The sequence below is a fragment of the Lycium ferocissimum genome, chromosome 8 (assembly GCF_029784015.1).
Source record: "Lycium ferocissimum isolate CSIRO_LF1 chromosome 8, AGI_CSIRO_Lferr_CH_V1, whole genome shotgun sequence".
NCBI classification, from domain to species: domain Eukaryota; kingdom Viridiplantae; phylum Streptophyta; class Magnoliopsida; order Solanales; family Solanaceae; genus Lycium; species Lycium ferocissimum.
Window position 1 is genome coordinate 26,347,442 of NC_081349.1, and position 20,335 is coordinate 26,367,776.

Below are 20,335 nucleotides of genomic sequence, written 5' to 3' on the forward strand. Positions count from 1 at the left end.
GGGGCCCTGTCCCGTCATATGGTTCTGGTATGACTCTTAGAGGTCTGTGGACATATGCGTGAGGGTTGTGGGTAAGTATTGTACAGTTGCGTCCGTATGGCAGCCCTACCGGCTTATGCCGTTATGTATATATGTATATGTGACAGCTTTGGAGGCGATTTTCTGTATATATAAGCTTTTGTTATGCTTGCTGTGGACCGATTATGGAGGCGACGTCTTACCTTCGCATACGCTTATGTTAGTAGTGTGATGATTATGATTAATGGGTGTGTACGAGTGCCCAGCTCGGGCACTAGTCACGACCTACGGGGTTGGGTCGTGACACTATGATACCTCTATAAGGTTAAGAAAGGCTTTAATAAGTGTTAGACAAGTATTTAAAGGTTTCGGGATCAAGCGAATCGAAGAAATTAGGTTCGTTGAAAATTTGAAAAAACTTGGCTGAATTTTGGACAGGATTTTTGGTCCAACTTCAAAGAGGCATATCTCCTAGAATATGAGGAGTTACGGAATCCATAACCTATGTAAATTGAAGTTCAGCGAGTCTTCTTTCCAATGCAACTGACAGATTGCATTTCTGTGAAGTACGGAGGAAAGTACGGCCCGTAAAAGACGTACATTTTGGGTGTATTTTGCCAAAATTTCCAGAAAGTTGAAATTTTTTAACTCCAAGTACGGGATGAATAGTAGCACGTACTTTGCGATGACAGATGAACGAAGAATCCGTACTTTGCTCGAAATTTTAATTTGAAGTCGGTGGAATTTTTTTCTAAGACTATAAATAGCCATTTCTACAACCTAGGCTTCATTTTTTCACCCAAATTAAATCCCTAATGCCCCTCTAAACTTCCCTCAACATCCACAACCACCCCAAATCAAATCAAGGAAGGATCAAACTTCTAAATTCTCAACTAGTTTATAGAAAGGTGCTTGCTCTTGTTTCTACATAGAGTTGTGGTGAACTTGGCCTTGAAACAAGTTGTGAGTTGAAGTTCTTCAAATATTCTTCACCCTATTTGTATGGTTGAGTTGATGTAAAGGTTTAATGCCCCTTAGAAAGGAAAAGAATTAAAGTTGAGAAGCTATAAGTGTTGTGGTGAAGAAGATGACTATGAGGTGAACTCGAAAAGGGAATTTTGGTTAAATTTGAGACTAATTTGAATGTAACTTCTTGATTATGATATTATGGATGTTGTTATTGTTGTTTGGGGGCTGTTTTGCAATATGGTGGAAGTCGATAAAATAGGGGAAGTGCTGCCCAAATTTCGTTAGCCTTTTAGTTACTCTAGTTTGAACTTAAGCATGTTTTCAAGACTTAACCTTGTTATGAATCCTCTTGAATGTAGACTTTGCGGGCTTTGGAGGAAAATGTTAGTAGTTAAGAAGACGTGAAGGTATGTAAGGCTAACCCTTTTCCTTCTAAAGGCATGATTCCATAGTTGTCAACCTACACATGATATCCACAACATTCCTATCCCGAGAAACACTAGAAGCCCATAATTTTCATGATTCTTATGATGTAGTTGATAATGATCCTTGTGATGATAATGATGATGAGCATGATGATGATTTCAATTCTAGAAATGCCAAAGCTTGAAGTTCTTAATGTTCTCATGATACTATTGAGTTTGTCATATGATTATCGATTGTATTCATTGTTATTGATCCCATCTTATAATAGTTGTTCTTCCAAGGTGGGATATGGCGATGATGATGTTTTCATAATAGAAATCGGAGGTTTACCGACCTTACGTCACTCCGATCGAGTAGTAACGTTTTATTTGGGCTCTCGTGCATGCTTTACATACATACATACATATATATATATATATATATATATATATATATATATATATATATATATATATATATATATATATATATATATATATATATATATATATATATATATATATATATATATATATATATATATATATATATATATATGTATATATATACATACATACATATATATATATATATATATATATATATATATATATATATATATATATATATATATGTATGTATGTATGTATGTATGTATTTTCTCACACGTGCGCGCTATAATCGGCCGGGCGGTGCGTGTAGATGCGCACACCACCGCAGGCGATTATGATGTTACCCCGGATGCGGGATGATATGATAGATGGATCAGGCTACACGTTCGGCAGCAATATATACATACATATATACATATATACATATACATATATACATATATATATATATATGGCAAAAGTCATAGATAGCCCCCTAAACTTTATCACATTTTCCTCATGGCTACCTAAACCTGGGGTTGTACCTATTGGCTACCTAAACTACCCTGAATTTATACCACATAAGCACCTTTTGGCCTTTTTTTAATTACACTTGGGCGCGTGTATATACGCCCCGATGACGTGTACTTTAGCTCCATTTAACGCCTCCCACGTGGAAAATAAAATCCACGTGTTTTTAAAAAAAAAAAAAAAAAAACGGGTTCCTAATGTAAATGGGCCTACCACTAACCTAATTCCCATTTTGCTCTTTTCTCTCTCCCCGACCCGTCTCTCTCTCACGGCGACATCATCGACGGTGAGCATCATCGTCGATTAAAGGTGTTTTGAGGATAATATCTTACGTGTAAGTATCTTAAACCTTTGTATCTCTCTAGATTAGTTGTTAATCGTGTTCACAATGGTTGTTTAAGCTTGCTAGGGTTTTACTTTTTGAGATTAGTTAGTTTTTTTGGTGTTTGTTTAATATTCCGTCCCTTTCCGTTACTATATTTGTAGTGTAGTAGTCGTTTCTTGGTGGTGAGTGGGATTAGAAAGTTAGTATATTCCGTCCCTTTCTGTTCCCTTTCCGTTACTATATTTGTAGAAAGTTAGGTTTTTAATTTCCAGATTTGGGGTTATGTGTTTGAGAATATTCCCTGCTCCATTTCTGTAAAATATGCCTTAAAAGTGTGCCCTTTTGGTAATTTTGCTGAAATTAAATCATTTTGTGATTTTTTTTTCCAGGTTTACCTTACTAATTGACCATGGAGGAGGTCATATTTACACACATTCAATACGGTGAGACCTTTGTAGAAACTTTTGACCCTAATTACCATTCCTTTTTAGTGCCAATCATCAGGTATATCGAGAAAGACTACTATTCCCTAATGGAATTGCTTTATTATACTAGAGAATTAGGCTATTTATCAGTTGATGGTTTTTTTTACCAAGATGCAAATACTAGAGAATTCAATGTTATTGAGTCTAACAGAATCTATTGGACCTAATAAAAGACCTAAAAAATGAGGACCCCTTTCATGTATATGTCCTTCATTCATTGGATACTGCCTTGGCTGAAACTGATGGGCCTGTTGGTCTCTTAAAAGGCCCAGATCACGAGGGTGTTTGGTCTGCTTATGATAACCTAGATCAGGAGGGTGTTGGGGTTACTCCTGAGTTTGTATATGGGGCTGCTAGTGACAAGTTAGGTGAAGAAGCATCTAATATATCTGATTGTGTGAGTAGTGATTCAGATCTAGGAGAAATACCACCAGAAGATGGGTCAGATATAGATGAGGAGTTGAGAGCTATTAGACAAGAAAGAAGAAGTAAAAAAAAAAAAGAAAAAAAAAAAGCTTACGCAACTCAAGAAATTCCAGTTGGAGAGGTGGTGGTATAGATAGAGGGTTTGAGGATATTGGGAAAAATAAGTCTAACAAATATGATGGGAAATTGGGTGGAGATGAGGAATATATTGATAGCTCTGACTGTTGGAGTGAAGATAGTGAAGAATAGCTTGATGTAGATCTTTGTAAGGGGAGTAGATCTACCTTCTAGAAGTAAAAGCAAAAAAGTTAGGTATGATGAAGATTGTGAGGTGGCTGTTTTTGAGCTTGGAATGGTCTTTGATGGTGTAACACAATTTAGAAAGGCTCTAGCAGACTATGCTATAGAATATAGGAGGCAGTTGAAGGTAAGACCAAATGATAGCCATAGGGTGAGGGCTAAGTGTAAAAATACCAAGTGTAAGTGGGTGTTGGCAGCTAAGCTTGATAGGGACACAGGTGATTACCTATCATCCCATTCACAAGTGTATTCCTTTGAACAAAAACAAGATGTGCACTTCTAAGCTAATAGCAAGGAAGTTTAAGGACAGAATTGTTTCTCAACCTTACATAAGGATATGGGAAATTTAGGAATTGGTAAGGGACAAGCTTGGTCTTTATGTTGGTAGGACTGTTTGCCACAGGGCAAAACAGAGGGTTATGATAGAAAATATGGGTGACTGGAATCTGGAATTTTCCAGATTATGTGACTATGCTGACATGATCAAGCAAACCAATCCAGGAAGTAGTTGTTGGGTTAAAATTGATAAGGAGACTGAACCTGGGAAATTTTTTTTTGTGTACTTCTATGTGTGCTTCTAGGCATTTAAGCAAGGCTGGTTGGATGGGTGCAGAAAAATAATAGGATTCGATGGTTGTTTTCTGAAAGGACCTTGTAAGGGTGAGCTATTGGTAGCTGTGGGCAAGAATGGGAACAACCAAATGTATCCTATTGCCTGGGCAGTGGTGGATACAGAGACTAAACATAGCTGGAATTGGTTCATAAAGTACTTGATTGCTGATCTGAATTTGGGAAATGGTGAAGGGTTGACTGTAATGTCAGACATGCAAAAGGTACCATTTCTGTTCCATTTAATTAAAATTACAGTTTAGTAGAGGACATTTCAGTATGTTTAACTATTTTTTTTTTTTTTGGTACTTTGCACACTTTTGGAAGGGACTTATTCCTGTCTTATTGGAGCTGCTGCCAAATGCTGAGACAAGGAGATGTGCTAGACATGTTTGGAGTAATTGGCACAAAGAGTGGAGAGGAGAAGAAAGAAGGAAGCAGTTTTGGAGATGCTCTAAGGCTAGCTTTGAAGTCAAGTTTAAAGAGGAGATGGATAAAATGGCCAAATTGGGTAAGCCCAAAATAATGGAGGATTTTATGCATTATGAGCCTTTTTACTTTTTGTAGGGCATATTTCAAGTTTCATTCCAAGTGTGATGTTGTGGAAAATAACATGTGTGAGACTTTTAATTCTTGGATCTTAGCTGCTAGACATAAATCTATTATCACCATGTTAGAGGAAATTAGGCATAAAATGATGAATAGGCATGTAGACATGATCAAATTTGCTGAAACTTGGATTGATGATATTTCCCCTATGGCAAGAAGAATATTGGAAGAGAACAAGGAGTTGACTAATAGGTGTCATGTTTAATGGAATGGGGTTCATGGTTTTGAAATTAGAGATGGTGAGTTCACATTTGTTGTCCACTTGGATAAGAAATATTGTGACTGTAGGCTGTGGATGTTAAGGGGTGTTCTTGCCCTTATGCTGTTTGTGCTTATTATTACTTGAATCTAGATCCTGATGCACATGTAGAGCATTGGTATAGGAAGGAAACATTTCTTAAGGCTTATAGTCACTTCATCCAACTTATTACCAATATGAGGATGTGGCCTAAGACTACAAACCCATCAATAGAGCCTCCAGTGCCAAGAAAAATGCCTGGGAGACCAAAGAAGAAAAGAATGAAGGATAAAGATGAGCCAAAGAAATATGGAAAGTTGTCAAAGAAGGGTGTGAAGATGACTTGTTCATTGTGCAAACAAGTTGGCCATAAGAAGGCACTGTGGAAGAAGAGTAAGTACAATTGAATTTGTCATATTCTTAACTTTAGTTTGTTACATATAAGTCTCTAATTTTCATCCCATTGTTTCTGTTTGGTAACATGGAATGGGTGGTCTTTCTCAACCAATACCCTCAACTGAAAGGCAAGGAAGTCAATCTCACACTCTCCTGTCATATGATGATCTGGAATCCCGATCTACCACTCTCCTCGAGCGATCACTCCCTTTATCGGAATGCCATGATACTGAAGCAGCCCTCAGAATCTTATCATCTTCGACCCTGATCTTCGACTGATACCTGTTGTGTACATCAGCCCAGGCGATCGCCGGGTATTCTATCAGGTTTTGTTTTAGCTCCATAGATGTGATCGAGCTCCTCGAATTGAGCCCCTGGGTGAAAGCCTGAACGGCCCAATCGTCAGTAACTGGAGGTAAGTCCATGCGCTCCATTTGAAATCGAGCCACAAACTCGGGGAGGGTCTCGTCATCTTGTTGCTTAACGTTGAACAAGTCCGATTTTCGAGTTTCGACCTTGATGGCCCCGGCATGGGCCTTAATGAAAGCATCAGCGAGCATGGAAAATGAATCAATCGAGTGCTCGGGCAAGTTATGATACCAAATCATAGCCCCCTTTGACAGAGTCTCCCCAAATTTCTTAAGTAGCACTGATTCCCTTTCGTCATCGGCGAGATCATTGCCCTTAATAGCGCACGTATACGCAGTCACATGCTCATTTGGGTCCGTTGTCCCATTGTACTTTGGGATATCGGGCATGCGAAATCTCTTGGGGATTTTCATCGGTGCCTCACTCGGCGGAAATGACATTTGAACAATTTTTTTGAATCCGGTCCCTTCAACACTGGTAGAGCCCCCGGAATCTGATCGACCCTCGAGTTGTAGTTCTCCACCTTCTTGTCGTTCGCCTCTATCTTCTTTTCACCGGACTCGACCCGTTTAGTCAATTCTTCGAGCATTCTTATCAATTCGCTGCTTTGCCCGGGGTGGTTCTCGTTACCCTGTGGGACGCGTCTTTCCTCCGTATCCTAGGTCTGTTCTGATGGGGCAATATCGGGTGCCTGACCCCGCTTTTGCAATTGTGTTATGATCTCTTACTGGGCCTGTAACTGCGCCATAGCCATGTCTAACTGGTTTTGGAGCTGTTGCAGCATGACTCCATTATTCTCACCGGCCGGTATGTTGCCCACCGATGATCCGACTTGAACAGGATTAACGGAGGGCACGTTGTTTTTTGGTACGTCCCCGTAGTCGTGCTCGTGATGGCTTGGTTCCACTTGGAAGTTGACAGAATGGGAATCCGACATTCTGGTACACCTGAAATCAAACCTTAAAGAACAAGTGAAGAATATTGAGTGTAACCAGAATGTTGTATTGAACTGCCACTACTATCTAGGGCCCCACGGTGGGGGCCAAACTGTTTAACCTTAAAATGGGGAACAATTAAATTTATGCGTGATGCCAAAGATATGTGGCTAAGTTCAATTTGATATTAGATTACAAGGGAAACTAATAAGTGAATAAGGAAGCAGATCTGACCAGTTGTTAATTAAGTCCGGCCTCGGGTATGAAAACCGAGGTCGATACCCTATGCTGAGTACGTATACGACGGATAATGGAAATGAACTCAAGAACAAAAATGGAGGTGAATGCAAGTAATTCTTTTGCTTTTGATATGAACTCTTTCTTTCTTTCTGTTGCCAACCCCTTACAATGAATGAGAACCTCCACTTTATATAGTAGAGGAGTCCTAACCCTAATACAATTCTAAAGCAAAGGAAAGAAATCTGTGATGTACCGTTGTCGAGATCATCGCCGAAATATCCGGTTGAGGGCGGATATTTCGGTCTTCCTCTTATGGTAGTTAACCGCCCTTCCTATAACGCCTGGTCCCCAATTCGAATTCAACGCCTCCTTCTCGATGACCTGGTCGGGTCCTAACCGAGCACAACCATGACATCGGGAAACCGAGCATGTCCGTATCCTCGGTTTCACCCGTATACAAAAATCACACAAGCTATTCTACTCATGTGGTTCTTTTCTGTTTATATATCTCGATCCCTAGTTTGGACCTGCAAGTACTTCAAGGCTAGTTTGACACCATTCTAAATTGAGATAATGGTCAAAAACACATCTTTAAGTATCACTTTTTAGTGAATATCCTACCTAAACTATCAGGTATTTATGTTTTTTTACCTGAACTATCACTGACTATCTATCAAGTGTTTGCGTTTCCTACCCGAACTATCACTAACTATTTATCAAAACACACCTCACTAGTATCTTCTTATGTGTTTTTGAACATTATCTTTTTCTTTTCTTTTTTTAATTCCTTTCAAATATCTGCGTGGAGTGCCATTTGGCACAATTTTTAAATAATAAAAAAAATGTACACCATGCACCATCAAATACTAATCGAGTTGTGTTTTTATAAATAGTTGGTGACAGTTCAGGCAGGAAACTCAAAAAAAAAAATGTGTTTTTATCATTATCTCTTCTAAATTTAATTAGCTCATTTGGACAGGAAAAATGTAGGGGCCTTTACATCTGTGATATAGTGATACCACTCCACTATCCTCCGGGGCAAGCCACATCGATCTGATCATAGTCACTCATGATGCATATCTTCTATAGCTAGTGTACTTGTCCTAAATGATATATGGCAAGTGAAGAAAATGATTGCTCATAGCACATGTGATTTTCAAAAGGTTGGCTCGATCAACATATATAGTAAAACTAGTTGCCGGAGGCCCGTGCTAAGCCCCAGCCCAAATTCAAAATATAAAAATAATGTGTAAGTTTTATCAAATAAGTATAATTTGTGTCACCTTTTTTGTACATAAATAACTTAATGTAATTGCAGGTTATTCATATTTTGTTTATAAATTTTCATAATTATTAAAGTTTGTTCGTCATATAACTGGATAGTCTTTTTTTAAAACAATATCTATGAGGAAATAAGTTTGGTAGGAAAATTAGCAAATACCAAAGGGCGCAAGTGATTCGATATTCTATAAACTAATATGATAAAGTATGATAATTACAACTCGTTGAAGATCACAAATTGGAAATTATTTCTGTATTTTTATGAATTTGTGAGCATGCAATTTTTATTTATAGATAGAAATAGATTTCTTTTGATATTTATTGATTTTTCACTCATTATTTTATGTGTCAAGACTTTATGCTAGTCAAATGTGTTTTTTAACCTTAGTTTTAGACGAAATTCAATAACCTAAATTCATAAAATGAACCTCAAGAATCAATTTAGTTATTTATACATGCTTCATGCTTTAAAAGATTCATTTTTGGTTAGTCAAACAAGAGATGTTAAAGATTATCTAATCTTGACTGATAACACTACCTTCATTTTCAACACTAAACAATGTCATTCAATAATTTTCGCTTTATTTGTAGGCACATATAATATCACTAAAGAAGTAAAATGTTGGATGTTTAATAGGAGAAGCATATGGAGAGGAACATATGACATAATTAAGAAATCTTTTCACTAAATTATCCTTAATTATATATTATAAAATTTATATGGTTCTTGATAGTGTATAAAAATTAACTTATCTAAATGAGGATAAATTTAACTACATATAAGGAATATATAATTAAGAAAATGACAATTCTAATTTTTATTTTCCGAACTGCTATACCTTTACATGAAATTTGCACTTTGGTAACTTTTCAAACCCAAATTGAGGCAAATATATTAATTTATATACTTTACAACTTGGATTAAGAAAGTTGTATAAAATGATACGTTACAAATACTGATAAAAAACATGGTAACTTCATCAAATTATTAACATTTAAAAATTTTGATTAGATTAAAACTGAGCAAAGATATGACATGTGTGTTGAACAATAAATGGTAGCCTAAAGAAATGCAAAATAAATACATTTTGATTTATTTCTTAAAATAGTTTAAGTCATAGAGATAGTTACTCTTTCACTGTGGGTGCACATATATAGGAACTAGGTAATTTGCCCGCGCTTCGCGCGGTTTATAAAGAAAATTAAAGTTTATTGTTAATTAATTTATTACTATTTTTTTTAATTAAAAAGAGGTCTATAACATGAAGTGGACAGTTTTTTCTCTTGACATAACTTGATGAATAATCAAATATATCAATCTAACTTGAAGAACAATACAATATGTAAATTCATAATTTCTGAAATAGTGCATATACAACAAAAATTGCTAAAGAGTCATCCCGAAAACGCAATATAAATTTAATTAGAATCCATGTGTGATCTATTGTATACTCTATAATAGCTCTTTGGCAACTTTTGTTCAGATTGCATCTCAAGAATTCTAAGCAAAAGTACCAAAGTACCACTTCGTAATATTTGAAAGCTACAAATAATAAAATTTCCTTAATTCCTATAAAGAAGACCGAAGTTATATTTAGCATTTCGGACCTCTCATTTCATGGACGAATAAATAGAAGTGGCTAAGGATAATGAATAAAGGAGAAGATCATTCAAATAATGATGTAAAATGGTTCACACTTAGCAAGTAAGCTAGTGCATTCCCTAATGTATTAAAAGTAACTGTATTTATAAACCTAATTTAATTACAATTGTAATTATCTAGAAATCTAATAGTTAAATTTTTCGAATACAAAAATGAATAAGTGGATAATGAAAAATATAACCTTACGAAATGTTAATAGTTTATATAAATTGTCAAAGACAAATATAACATACTATAAAAATAGGGGGACTATGCTGGGGGAAAAACTATTATTATGTAAAGTATAGTTAATTTACAACTCCAGAAAATGGTTAATTAGTTAGCAAATTATATTTTTTGTACTTGATAATACAAAACTCGGATTTTTAACTTTCATCTTTTTGTAACCATGACTTCTTCAATTTTCCTTTTTTTTTTTTTCCTTTTTTTTTTTTTTTTTTTTTTTTTGAAAGCTTAAAAGATAATTCTCATATAATAATGAAAGGGGAAATTCATGAAATTGATCAATTTGACTCTTCTTTTTTAATCTCACTGGATAATTTTTTTTATTTGAAATTTATTGCCTAAATATATTGGACGCGTGAAGATGCACCAAATTTATGCGGAAATTTTCAGTATTTTATTTCTTTCAAGAAAGGAAAAGATGACGATAATAAGATAAAAAATATCAACCTGGTGTAGTTGTGCATGTTTGAAACGACTTCGTCGTAAACAATGTGCATTACAGATATATTTATTAGCAAATGATGAACTCACTTGATAGAAGATGCTGCCGGTCACTGCGTCCAGAATAAGAATAAACCAAGGGTCCAAGATACAGTTAACTACGGAAGTGATATATTTGTTAACTTCATCAAATATCGACTTCATTTACCAAAAAATTTGTGTACGCACCACTGCCTCAACCTCTTCATTATTTAAAACTCAAAAACAGAGACTAAATTCAATTTCATTTCTGTCTCTTTTGCCCTCATTGAAATTTTTATCATTTTGGTAGAATCGCCAAGCCTTCAATTGTGGATGAGCTTTATCCATACACATACATATTGCCGTGTTTATGCAATGGAGCAGTTAGAAGAGCAAATGTATTATGGAGTTTGACTAAGAAGTATGGTGTTTTAATAACTTTATTTACGTATGGTGCTATTTGTTCTACATGAATTTGAAACGTTTTGGGCATCTTTTCATGAATATTGGCTTTGTAGTTTTACCCGTTACCTTTTTTTGGGGAGTAGATGGGGGAAAAGTTAGATAGAAAGTGGTAGGAGTAATTAAGAGAATTTGAAAAGTCATGACTGTTAGTGTGTTTATGAAGGGCAGCCGCAATTAAGAGACTTTAAAGGAGGTGGCACCGGTTCACAATATTTGGAAGGGGAAAACAGTGTTTAGTGTGGTTTTTTTTTTTTCCATATGGGATACTGTTTTTATTATTTTAAAATTGAAAAAATACAAAATTCTATTAAAAAGGATAATTGTTTATACTTGTTTTAGAGAGTGCCACATCAACGGGCATTGTTCTGCTTTTATATATATATAAGATAAGATCTAAGATATAAGATAAGATGTCCATATACCTTCCTTTAAACAATTGAATTTAGTAATATATTTATGTTACTCAATGCTGGAAGAATTACATCTTAACAGGTAGATAGCATCTACCAATACTTCAATAAGAAAGTTCAAAGATATTTCCAAAAAAATGCGGAGAAAAAAGAACAGAAACAGAAAGAGAAACTTATAGACACAAAGTTAATACCTTTGTTGGAATATGCAGTGTTATAGGATTGAACCTCGGAATCACAGATATTGAATCACCATTTTCGCGGGCCATTATAATTTGCAGGGCTATTCGTTCATTCATTAATAAACTGTTTTTTTTTTTAATAGAGGCAACTATTACTGGGGGGGTGTAACTATTTAAGGTTTAAGAGGAAAATAAATCAGCATACTAGTTAATGTGGTTTGAAAAGGTGGCTAGACGACCGAACAGTCACTTGAGATTTGTAAAAATTGGAAATTAGGGGAACTAATGCTAAAAAATCTAGAAAATTAGATAAATAGCAATCCTGGCTTAGGAGAGTGCCACATTATCGGGCTTATGTCCAGCTTTTTATATTTATATAGATATATCAGTACATATATTTAACACATAAATAATTTTATATATATAATCCTAGATCTTGCTATTGTTTCTTTTAAGGAGAGGTACACAAAAAGTCATTACATATTGCCAATTTGACAAGCATACAATGAAAAGGCCTGAATCCCTTTGGACAATTTGCACGATTGCCCTTATTCGGGGGGTGATCTTTAATTTTTGTCCCTCGAATTGCTAGTCTTTAATGTTTTCCATTAGCCTAAAGTACTCTGAGGTTCCGGGTTTGAACCCCGGCTCAGTCAAAGACAAAAAATCACAAGGCCGAATTTCATAGCAAAATTAGGCCTATTCAGACAAAAGTTAGGGCTAGGCTTTAAGGCCTAACTTTTATAGAGTTCCAGCAAAGTAAAAAAAAATTCTGCCCTGCAAAATTTCGCAAGGCAAACTTCTGCCTTAGGCAAATTCCGCCTTAAGGCAAACTTCTACCTTAAGACAGAATTTTCATGAAGTCTTGCCTTTGCAGTTTTTTTTTTTTTTTTTTTTTTTACTGAGTTGGGGTTCGAACCCAGAACCTCGAGTTATATTCGGCCGCTTTTTTAAGCGAAGGATAAAAATTAAAGACCAGTGCCTTTGAGCGCTTTGAAGTGCAATCCATGCAAAAAGTTGAATCGTTTTTAGAGCATTGCTGCAACTTTAAAAAATAAACAAAAAATAAATGGTCAGTGTGAAAATGTAGATTTTATGGAGATTGGGCAAAAAAACAAAAAAAATATGTGTGCTATGGAGTAGAGTAATATGTGGGGCCCTCAACTTTTGAAAAAATTTCTTGATAATTGCCAAGTGTTTTTTGCCTTTTGAGATATAATTGCCATCAAACATTCTAAAATTGACCAAAGCACATAAAGGTAACTATGTAAATAAAGGCCAAAATAAGGGCAAAAATGAAAATTATGAAGTTGTGCGGACTACAAAACTGATGAATTCTCCCTTATATATAGAAGTAATATTAGTTGTCCTAACCATTAATATGAGATTAGTATGTGTCACATAAACTAGTCTAAAGTGGATTATTTGGACGAGTATATAGGCAACATATGTGCAATTTTTAACGAGTCTTTCAGCATGTTTGAAAAATCCATAATCCTCATGTTTTCCCACAAAGATAGAGGTACTAGAATGTCAACAAGAATCATTCGACTAACTTTTCTCCCTTATAAATTATTAAGTCCAGAAACTTTTCCACCTGCATTCGTTCTACTATCGAATATCAACAATACAGTATACATTTATCCTTTACACTGGAGAGTAGGGAAAACGCTCATGAAGGAGGGCAGGCAACAAGGGCGAATTACAGAGGACTAGGACTAGCAAGCTTCTAAACTGACAAGTTTTTGAAGAAAATTGCACATGAGATCTTAGACGAAAATAATGAGTTTTATAAGATATAGCATAAGTCCACACTGTACACACGCTTTTGGGCTTAATGATAGCTTAGCCCAAGGGACAAATTTATGAGGCCTGTTGGCCAAAGAAAATAATACGTGTCATGTGCTTAGGTCGTGACACTTTCCCCGGATCAATGGTCCCTTTCTTAATTACCTAACTAGCATAAAGTTCTCCTTAAGGTAAAGTCTCAGCAATAGACTTTTTACACCAAAAAGCAACTAAATTCAAACACTTCTTTTTCAGTCACGTAGGGCTGTTCAAAATCGAACCGCCACCGATAACCCAACCGTAAAATTGGCTTATTGGTAGTGGGCTATCGGATTAGCGGTTGGGGAATGGATTAAAATTTTGTAGTTAACGGCTTATCGGTGCGGGGGCGGATTACACAATTTTCTTATTGGGCAAACCGTTAACCCGTTAAGAATTTATCATATTTATATTTTTACCCCTAAACATATAAAATATGTATTGTAAACCTAAAACACTAAAATCTAAAGCTAAAGCACTAAAGTGAAAAGTCTGAACCATCAGTAATTATCTTCGGTAAACTCTTCCATTAACCATAAATTATTATTATTATTATTATTATTATTATTATTATTATTATTTTGTGTTGGAAGTTACTATTGCAATAATTGTGGTTCAGAAAGGTGGTGAAGTGATCACCATCGGAAGGGTTGAGATTAAACTTGTGAATTCTTAACTGTTAAGTCCTGCCCTGTGGCTATGGGGCTTAATTGACTTCCTAGTTGTTAAATTATGAATAAAACGTTTGTCTTTCAAGGCCAAAAAAAAAAATATAGTAGTTATGTAATTTAACCGATACACCGCCCGATAACCGTCCGATAATTGCTAACCCGATACCGAACCAACCGATATCTTATCGGTTGGCTAGCGGATTAGTACTTTTAAAAGCCGATAACCGTTAAGCCAAACCGTTAAGCGTAGTTATCCGCCCAATCCGCCCGATAAGCAGCCCTAGTCACGTGGCTTCTGCTATTCCTTCAAAAATACCTGCTATTTCTGGTACCTGTAAGGACATGAAAGCATGCACCTAAATGTTGGAAAGTGAAGAAGATGATAACCTATTGCACCGGTGATTTTAACAGGATTCTCCACTAACATTAGTAACAAGTATTAGTCTAAACCGTTAAAATACGATTAGTCTATGTCACCTAGACTCGAAGTATATTATACAGACGAGTATATAGGTAACATATGTTCAACTTTTAGCAAGTTTTTACCCTGTTTTGAACAATCCATACTAAATGCTCATGACTCCCTACAAGGATGAGATACTGGAATGGCATACAGGAATCATTCAAGTAACTTTTCTCCCTTACAACTTAAAAAGCTTAAATCCAGAAACTTCTCCACCTACAATCACTCTTATCATTTATCTTTACCGTGGGGACTCGGGAAGGACATCTTCGGATTGATGGTCACTTTCTAGACCTCATAATTACCGACAAGCATAATCTTTTTTTTCTTTCGATAAAAAGAAATATGTTTATTAATATAACTGGTCGAAGGTAAAATCTATATATGGCAATAGCTTCATGAACATCTTTCAGTTTACACCAAAAAGCAAGTAAATTCAAACATTTAATTTTCAGTCGAGGGTAGCTTCTGCTTTTCCTTGAAAACACCTTCTTTCTTTCATTATCATCCACAACTCACGCGCTAGAACTGTGTTCCACTGCTTTGCTTCCTTTCTAAGGACTTTCACTGTCCAAGTCCATAAATATTCTTTCACAGAAGCAGACATAACCCCCATTGCTCCAAAAATATAAGAGCACCTTATAATAGCATCTATTTCCTTGGAGAATATATGCCTGCTATTTGTGTCATTTGGACTAACTACACCTTTGAAATACTGGAATGGTAAAAGTTAACACATTCACTAGATTTTACAGATAAATTTAAATCTCCACGAGGCATACATGCAAAATAAAAAATTTAAGCAGCCCATCAGAAATATACTGTATGCAGCTTTAGTGTTCAAAGTTTTTAATGAAAAAAGGATCTCTTTAAGCACATCCAAATTCCTCAAATTAACTATTCTAAGGGGGTAAGGACATAAGTCACTAAAATCCACTGAAATAGTTACCGATTGGCCCTTGGCGTACCCAAACCTAAGACGATGTCATCCAGCTACCTATTGAAGTAACTTTGCCATGAAAATACATGCATTAAATAGTTCGCATTCCTTTAAATTTCTATGGTGGTTTTAACTAAGTATTTGACTGTGAAAGGCCAGTTCAATAGTCATGCACAATGCAGTTTTGGAAAAAAAAAATAGTCATCCACATTTATGGATCTCGCAGCGAGTTTTCACAATACCTTCTCCCAAAGGAAAAGATATGAATGTCAACTCTGCTTTTCCTACTATGCAGTTTCTTTTGTTCCAAATGAACTTCTGTTTTCTGCTAAACTAGGTATAATCTCAAATATCATACAACCTTCAAAGATTTTCAATACAGCAAGGACTTAGGTAAAAAGAGACTTTCCCTCTCAATTATTGCAATCTACAATTTTATAAATAAGGCCCAAATTCTCTACTGAAAACGTAGCCAACGGTCTCAAAGTAAGAGTTCAAAATCACAATAAGGTTGAGGAACCACTTTATAGTTCAACTAATTTTGTTTAGAAGATGATAACAGATACAAAACATAAGGCACATTTAACTTTAGTTTTCCAAAATCACTCTTAGAACAGTAATCTCAGTGCTATAAATGATAACATGGATGTATATTTAATAACTTCATAGCATATCAGTAAAACTACCCAACACTTGTGGAGGACAAAAATCAATGCTGCAGTTAACATTTGTGGAAGAAATCCATAAGAGATATAGCATGACAATACGCGACATATTTTTTAGCAAAAAAGAGGAAATATCAATCATCGCTAACAAACAGGAAAACTTCAGATATAAGTAAAGGTTTAAGGTGTAATGAATAGCAACTTAGTTGTAGTACAAAGGACAGACCTAGCACTTTGAGTTATCTCTCGGCCACTAACATAGACCGGTGTGGTTCCATTGCTTGCATGAGGACTAAGTTCCCAGTAAACTTCAGATTTGAATTCACAATTCTGTCAGGTTCTCACCTTACTGTTAAATTAAGAAGTCAATGTTGCATTAACATTCTTACTTCCCAATAGGGATTACAAGGAATAATTAGTTGAACTTTAACAACAAAGTTACCTTCCCCAAAGTTCAGATCCCTAGTCATACCAATAACTTCCAGGCTTCAAAGGACATCCATTAACAATCAACTGCTCTGGTCGGAACTGATTAGCAGCACTTTCTTTCTCTGTTTCATTATTTGCTTGACTGCCAAGGGACTAAGCAATGTTTGCCAACTTTGAGCCTCTTCGACTCATCAACTGGCTCACCTATGAAACTAACACATTTTTGCCCATCCGGGATTGCTCTGAGGAGATCAGGTATACTCTAACGCTGTTGTGTATTCCAAATCAGCACCTTCCTCAGGGAGGAGAAATAACCTCCATAGCACTCAACCTCCAATTCTTTATTTAGAAAAGAAATAGACGTGGGAGAGAGTAACTATTCAAATTGCCGCGAAAGGAACAAGTACTAACAACTCCTTCGACGCTGACAAATATTCTAAAGTCTCTTTTCCACCAAAGAAACCAGTCGTAATGAATCTTGATGTACTATCTTGGCAAAATGATTTTCAAAGTATAGAAACATGATAAAGATTCAGCAAATATGAAGTAGAAATCACAAAACATTTAGAGCAAGCTTTCTTATATGATGATCAGAGAATAAAAACATTGTTACTTAGACATTAAGAACTACTCACAAGTACAATTCTAGCCATGTCTATCAACTACAAACCAGTTTCAAACATAAAGCACTAGTGGTTAAGTATGCTGCGATCAATATAAAAGATAGGGGTCAAAGACTATCAATAAGAAAAGACAACCGAAGCGTGCGGAGAAGATCTGGGAAAGCTTTGAAACTCCTGCGCCATTTTAACATAATCCTGAGACACATCACACCCTTCAAACTTGGCAGAAATGATGAACTTTTCTAGCACTGTTGCATTCTTGAGCAAATATTTCACCAATGGCACTACAGACTTGTTTCCACTTAGTGGTCCATCAAAGTTAATGACCTTGATGGTCTTCAGATGTAGCAAAGAGCAGTTACAATTATGTGTCTTGAACCTCTTGCTCTGTTCATCCTCGTTAGTGTATCTTGACAACAGGTCCTGCAGGATGGAATCCGATATATTAACCAGTTATTCTCCTTAGGTACAAAGCCTAGGAGTTGATTGCAGACAAATTAAAAGGTGATAAGTTTGGCCAAAGACTAGTCCTCCTTCCATCCAGAATGCTATTTTTGCTTACACATTAGAGGCTTATCTCCTAAAAGTTTGCAAAAGATTGAACCTTCTCAACTTTCTCTCTACTTGAGGATTAAACCGGTTCAATTCTTACCCCTTATTTGAAAAGGTAAGGTCGTCAAGTCCCCTCTTTGTAACCTTTTATCATTGTCAATGAAATATACCAGTAAGGTGGTTTAGATTTAAAAGAAAAACAAAAAGGAAGTTTTATGATTTTTTCCTGAAGTACTTACGATCAGAAATATATTGATATATATCGTCTTCGCCTACCTCTAATAGTTGTTTGATATTGATAACATGAACTAATGAGTATAAAAGTTTAAAGAAAACTTATGAGTATAAAAGTTTAAAGAAAACTTACTCTTGGTGTGTGATTATTCCAGTCAATGACCAATGTCTCAAGATCCGGTGAACTCTGTAGAAAGCTGCAAATTCCCGGGAAGTCCAATGCTACTAAGGCTGTGTTAAGTTTTAAGAATTTCCAGCTTGATGATGGAAACAGCCACCCTTTCAACTCCAGTATGGACAGGCACTTATAAACCAAATAGACAAAGCAAAATATGTCAAAAACAAGGAAATGAAACATACTTAATAAATGACATGAAAATTGTTGAATAATTCGTAAAAACAGCTTCGACTATAGGACTGTGTTTTGCCACATGTCACAATCCAAATTTTAAATGTTTTCTATCCTATGTAAACTCTTTATTCTCACAATTTTCATCATAAAATATTTTGTTCAATAGGCCTTGCTTGAATGACCTGCCACTGTCCAACCAAATTGGCCATCAGAAAGTTATTCTTCAGTACTTACAAACACAGTTATCATATAATCCTAAGTAGTAGTGGCATTGTTAATGTTACTAAACTGATGGATTCAACAACAAATAATAAGTTGCAAATTGAAAAAAATAATCTAAATTTTGGATAGCCAAGAGTATGAATAAACCTCGATGCACCAGGGACCCAATACAAGATTCTTGACATGCGCAGTGCTGTGAAGAAGTTCCTGGAAATATCTACACTCCTTGTCCAATTTATCTTTTTTATCTTCAACTTCATAAAAATCAACGTCGAAAGAAAGGACCACAGTAACAAGTGAAGCCACATTTCTCAACTGAAAGTGTGTCTCATCGCAGCACAACCCCAAAAGTTTCAAATATCGAATATACGGAGCAAATATTTCGAGACAATAGACAACTTCCTCAGCAACTTCTGTTTCGTAGCTTCTTGTGATCAATTTTCTCAGCTTCACAGAGCTGATTTCCAAACGACGAAAACCACCAACATTATCTAATACCAAGCATTCCAAGTTAGGGCAACCTAATAATACTTTTTCCATAACACCTTCCCTCAATGTCACGTCACCAATTGAAAGAGAAACGAGACTAGTCCAATTAACACTACCAGTAGGGTTTAACTCACAGTTTCCCAAAACCAAATTCCTCAACGACGTATTATTCCTATACGCAAACTCAGGTAACTTATACGCAAAACCAGGAAAACTAAAACAGTAAAATTTAAGTGTAAACTGTTCAACATTAGCAATGTTAGTAGCAAAATATATCCAAAAATCCACGTGTTCAGTAAGATACTCTTTGTATTTAAAGGGAAAAATTCGAAATGTTTTGATTTTGTCACAAGACCTCCAATAATGAAGCTCTCTATTGATGGAAGCCACGTAAGCGAGAATTTTCTTTTTGTTAGGATTATACTTGGGGAAGGGGAAATAGAGTGATAGTGGGACGGATTTCCAAAGAAAACGATATCGTTTAGATAATGTGCTGGTTCGTACAACTTGTTTTGCGTGGGGTAATATAGAGAGTATGTGAATTAGAATCGACTCTGGCAAATCACTGAGCCGGTCTTCTCCTCTAGCCATTATTTTCCTTTGCATGTCTATGGAATACAACTGCTACTCTCAACAATTTTGTAAGTCTTCGAGTTGCATTTCTTGTTTTTGGAGAAAGAGTTTGTGCAGGTGTTAATTATGACCTGATTGGGTCTGTAATTTGGGGCTGATTTCCCTTGATCAAATATTCTTTAACCAACTGACTTTTCCTCCCTATTTTAAAAAGGGGAAATTACGTCATTTAAGTCTTCTAATTGTTCTTTTAATAATATTTAATTGCTCCCTTGTCTCAAAATAGTTATGGCATTTTTCATTTACACGCCCATTAAAAAATCATTTACTCCCTCCATTCACTTTTACTTGTCCACTTTGAACTTTTCACACTTTGTTTTT

At 35.6% G+C, this 20,335-nt stretch overlaps 4 protein-coding genes across 4 annotated transcripts; 2 read left to right on the forward strand and 2 right to left on the reverse strand.

Annotated features, from left to right (window-relative positions):
- The first annotated feature begins 3,726 nt into the window (after window positions 1–3,726).
- On the forward strand, window positions 3,727–5,147 carry LOC132066764 (uncharacterized). The gene is made up of 2 exons (XM_059459980.1): window positions 3,727–4,663; window positions 4,767–5,147. The coding sequence occupies exons 1-2, from the start codon at window positions 4,532–4,534 to the stop codon at window positions 5,004–5,006; spliced, it is 372 nt and encodes a 123-aa protein (XP_059315963.1). The 5' UTR covers window positions 3,727–4,531; the 3' UTR covers window positions 5,007–5,147.
- A 110-nt stretch (window positions 5,148–5,257) lies between these two features.
- Window positions 5,258–5,693, forward strand: LOC132066180 (uncharacterized). The gene is made up of 2 exons (XM_059459543.1): window positions 5,258–5,287; window positions 5,337–5,693. Exons 1-2 carry the CDS (start codon window positions 5,258–5,260, stop codon window positions 5,691–5,693), a joined length of 387 nt encoding a protein of 128 aa, XP_059315526.1.
- A 132-nt stretch (window positions 5,694–5,825) lies between these two features.
- LOC132066181 (uncharacterized) lies at window positions 5,826–6,491 on the reverse strand. The gene has a single exon (XM_059459544.1). The coding sequence runs from the start codon at window positions 6,489–6,491 to the stop codon at window positions 5,826–5,828; it is 666 nt and encodes a 221-aa protein (XP_059315527.1).
- A 10,981-nt stretch (window positions 6,492–17,472) lies between these two features.
- On the reverse strand, window positions 17,473–20,108 carry LOC132067736 (putative F-box/LRR-repeat protein At5g02930). Its single transcript, XM_059461041.1, has 3 exons — window positions 19,040–20,108; window positions 18,452–18,622; window positions 17,473–17,955 (listed from the first exon to the last, which is right to left on the reverse strand). The coding sequence occupies exons 1-3, from the start codon at window positions 19,985–19,987 to the stop codon at window positions 17,650–17,652; spliced, it is 1,425 nt and encodes a 474-aa protein (XP_059317024.1). The 5' UTR covers window positions 19,988–20,108; the 3' UTR covers window positions 17,473–17,649.
- Window positions 20,109–20,335: the final 227 nt, after the last annotated feature.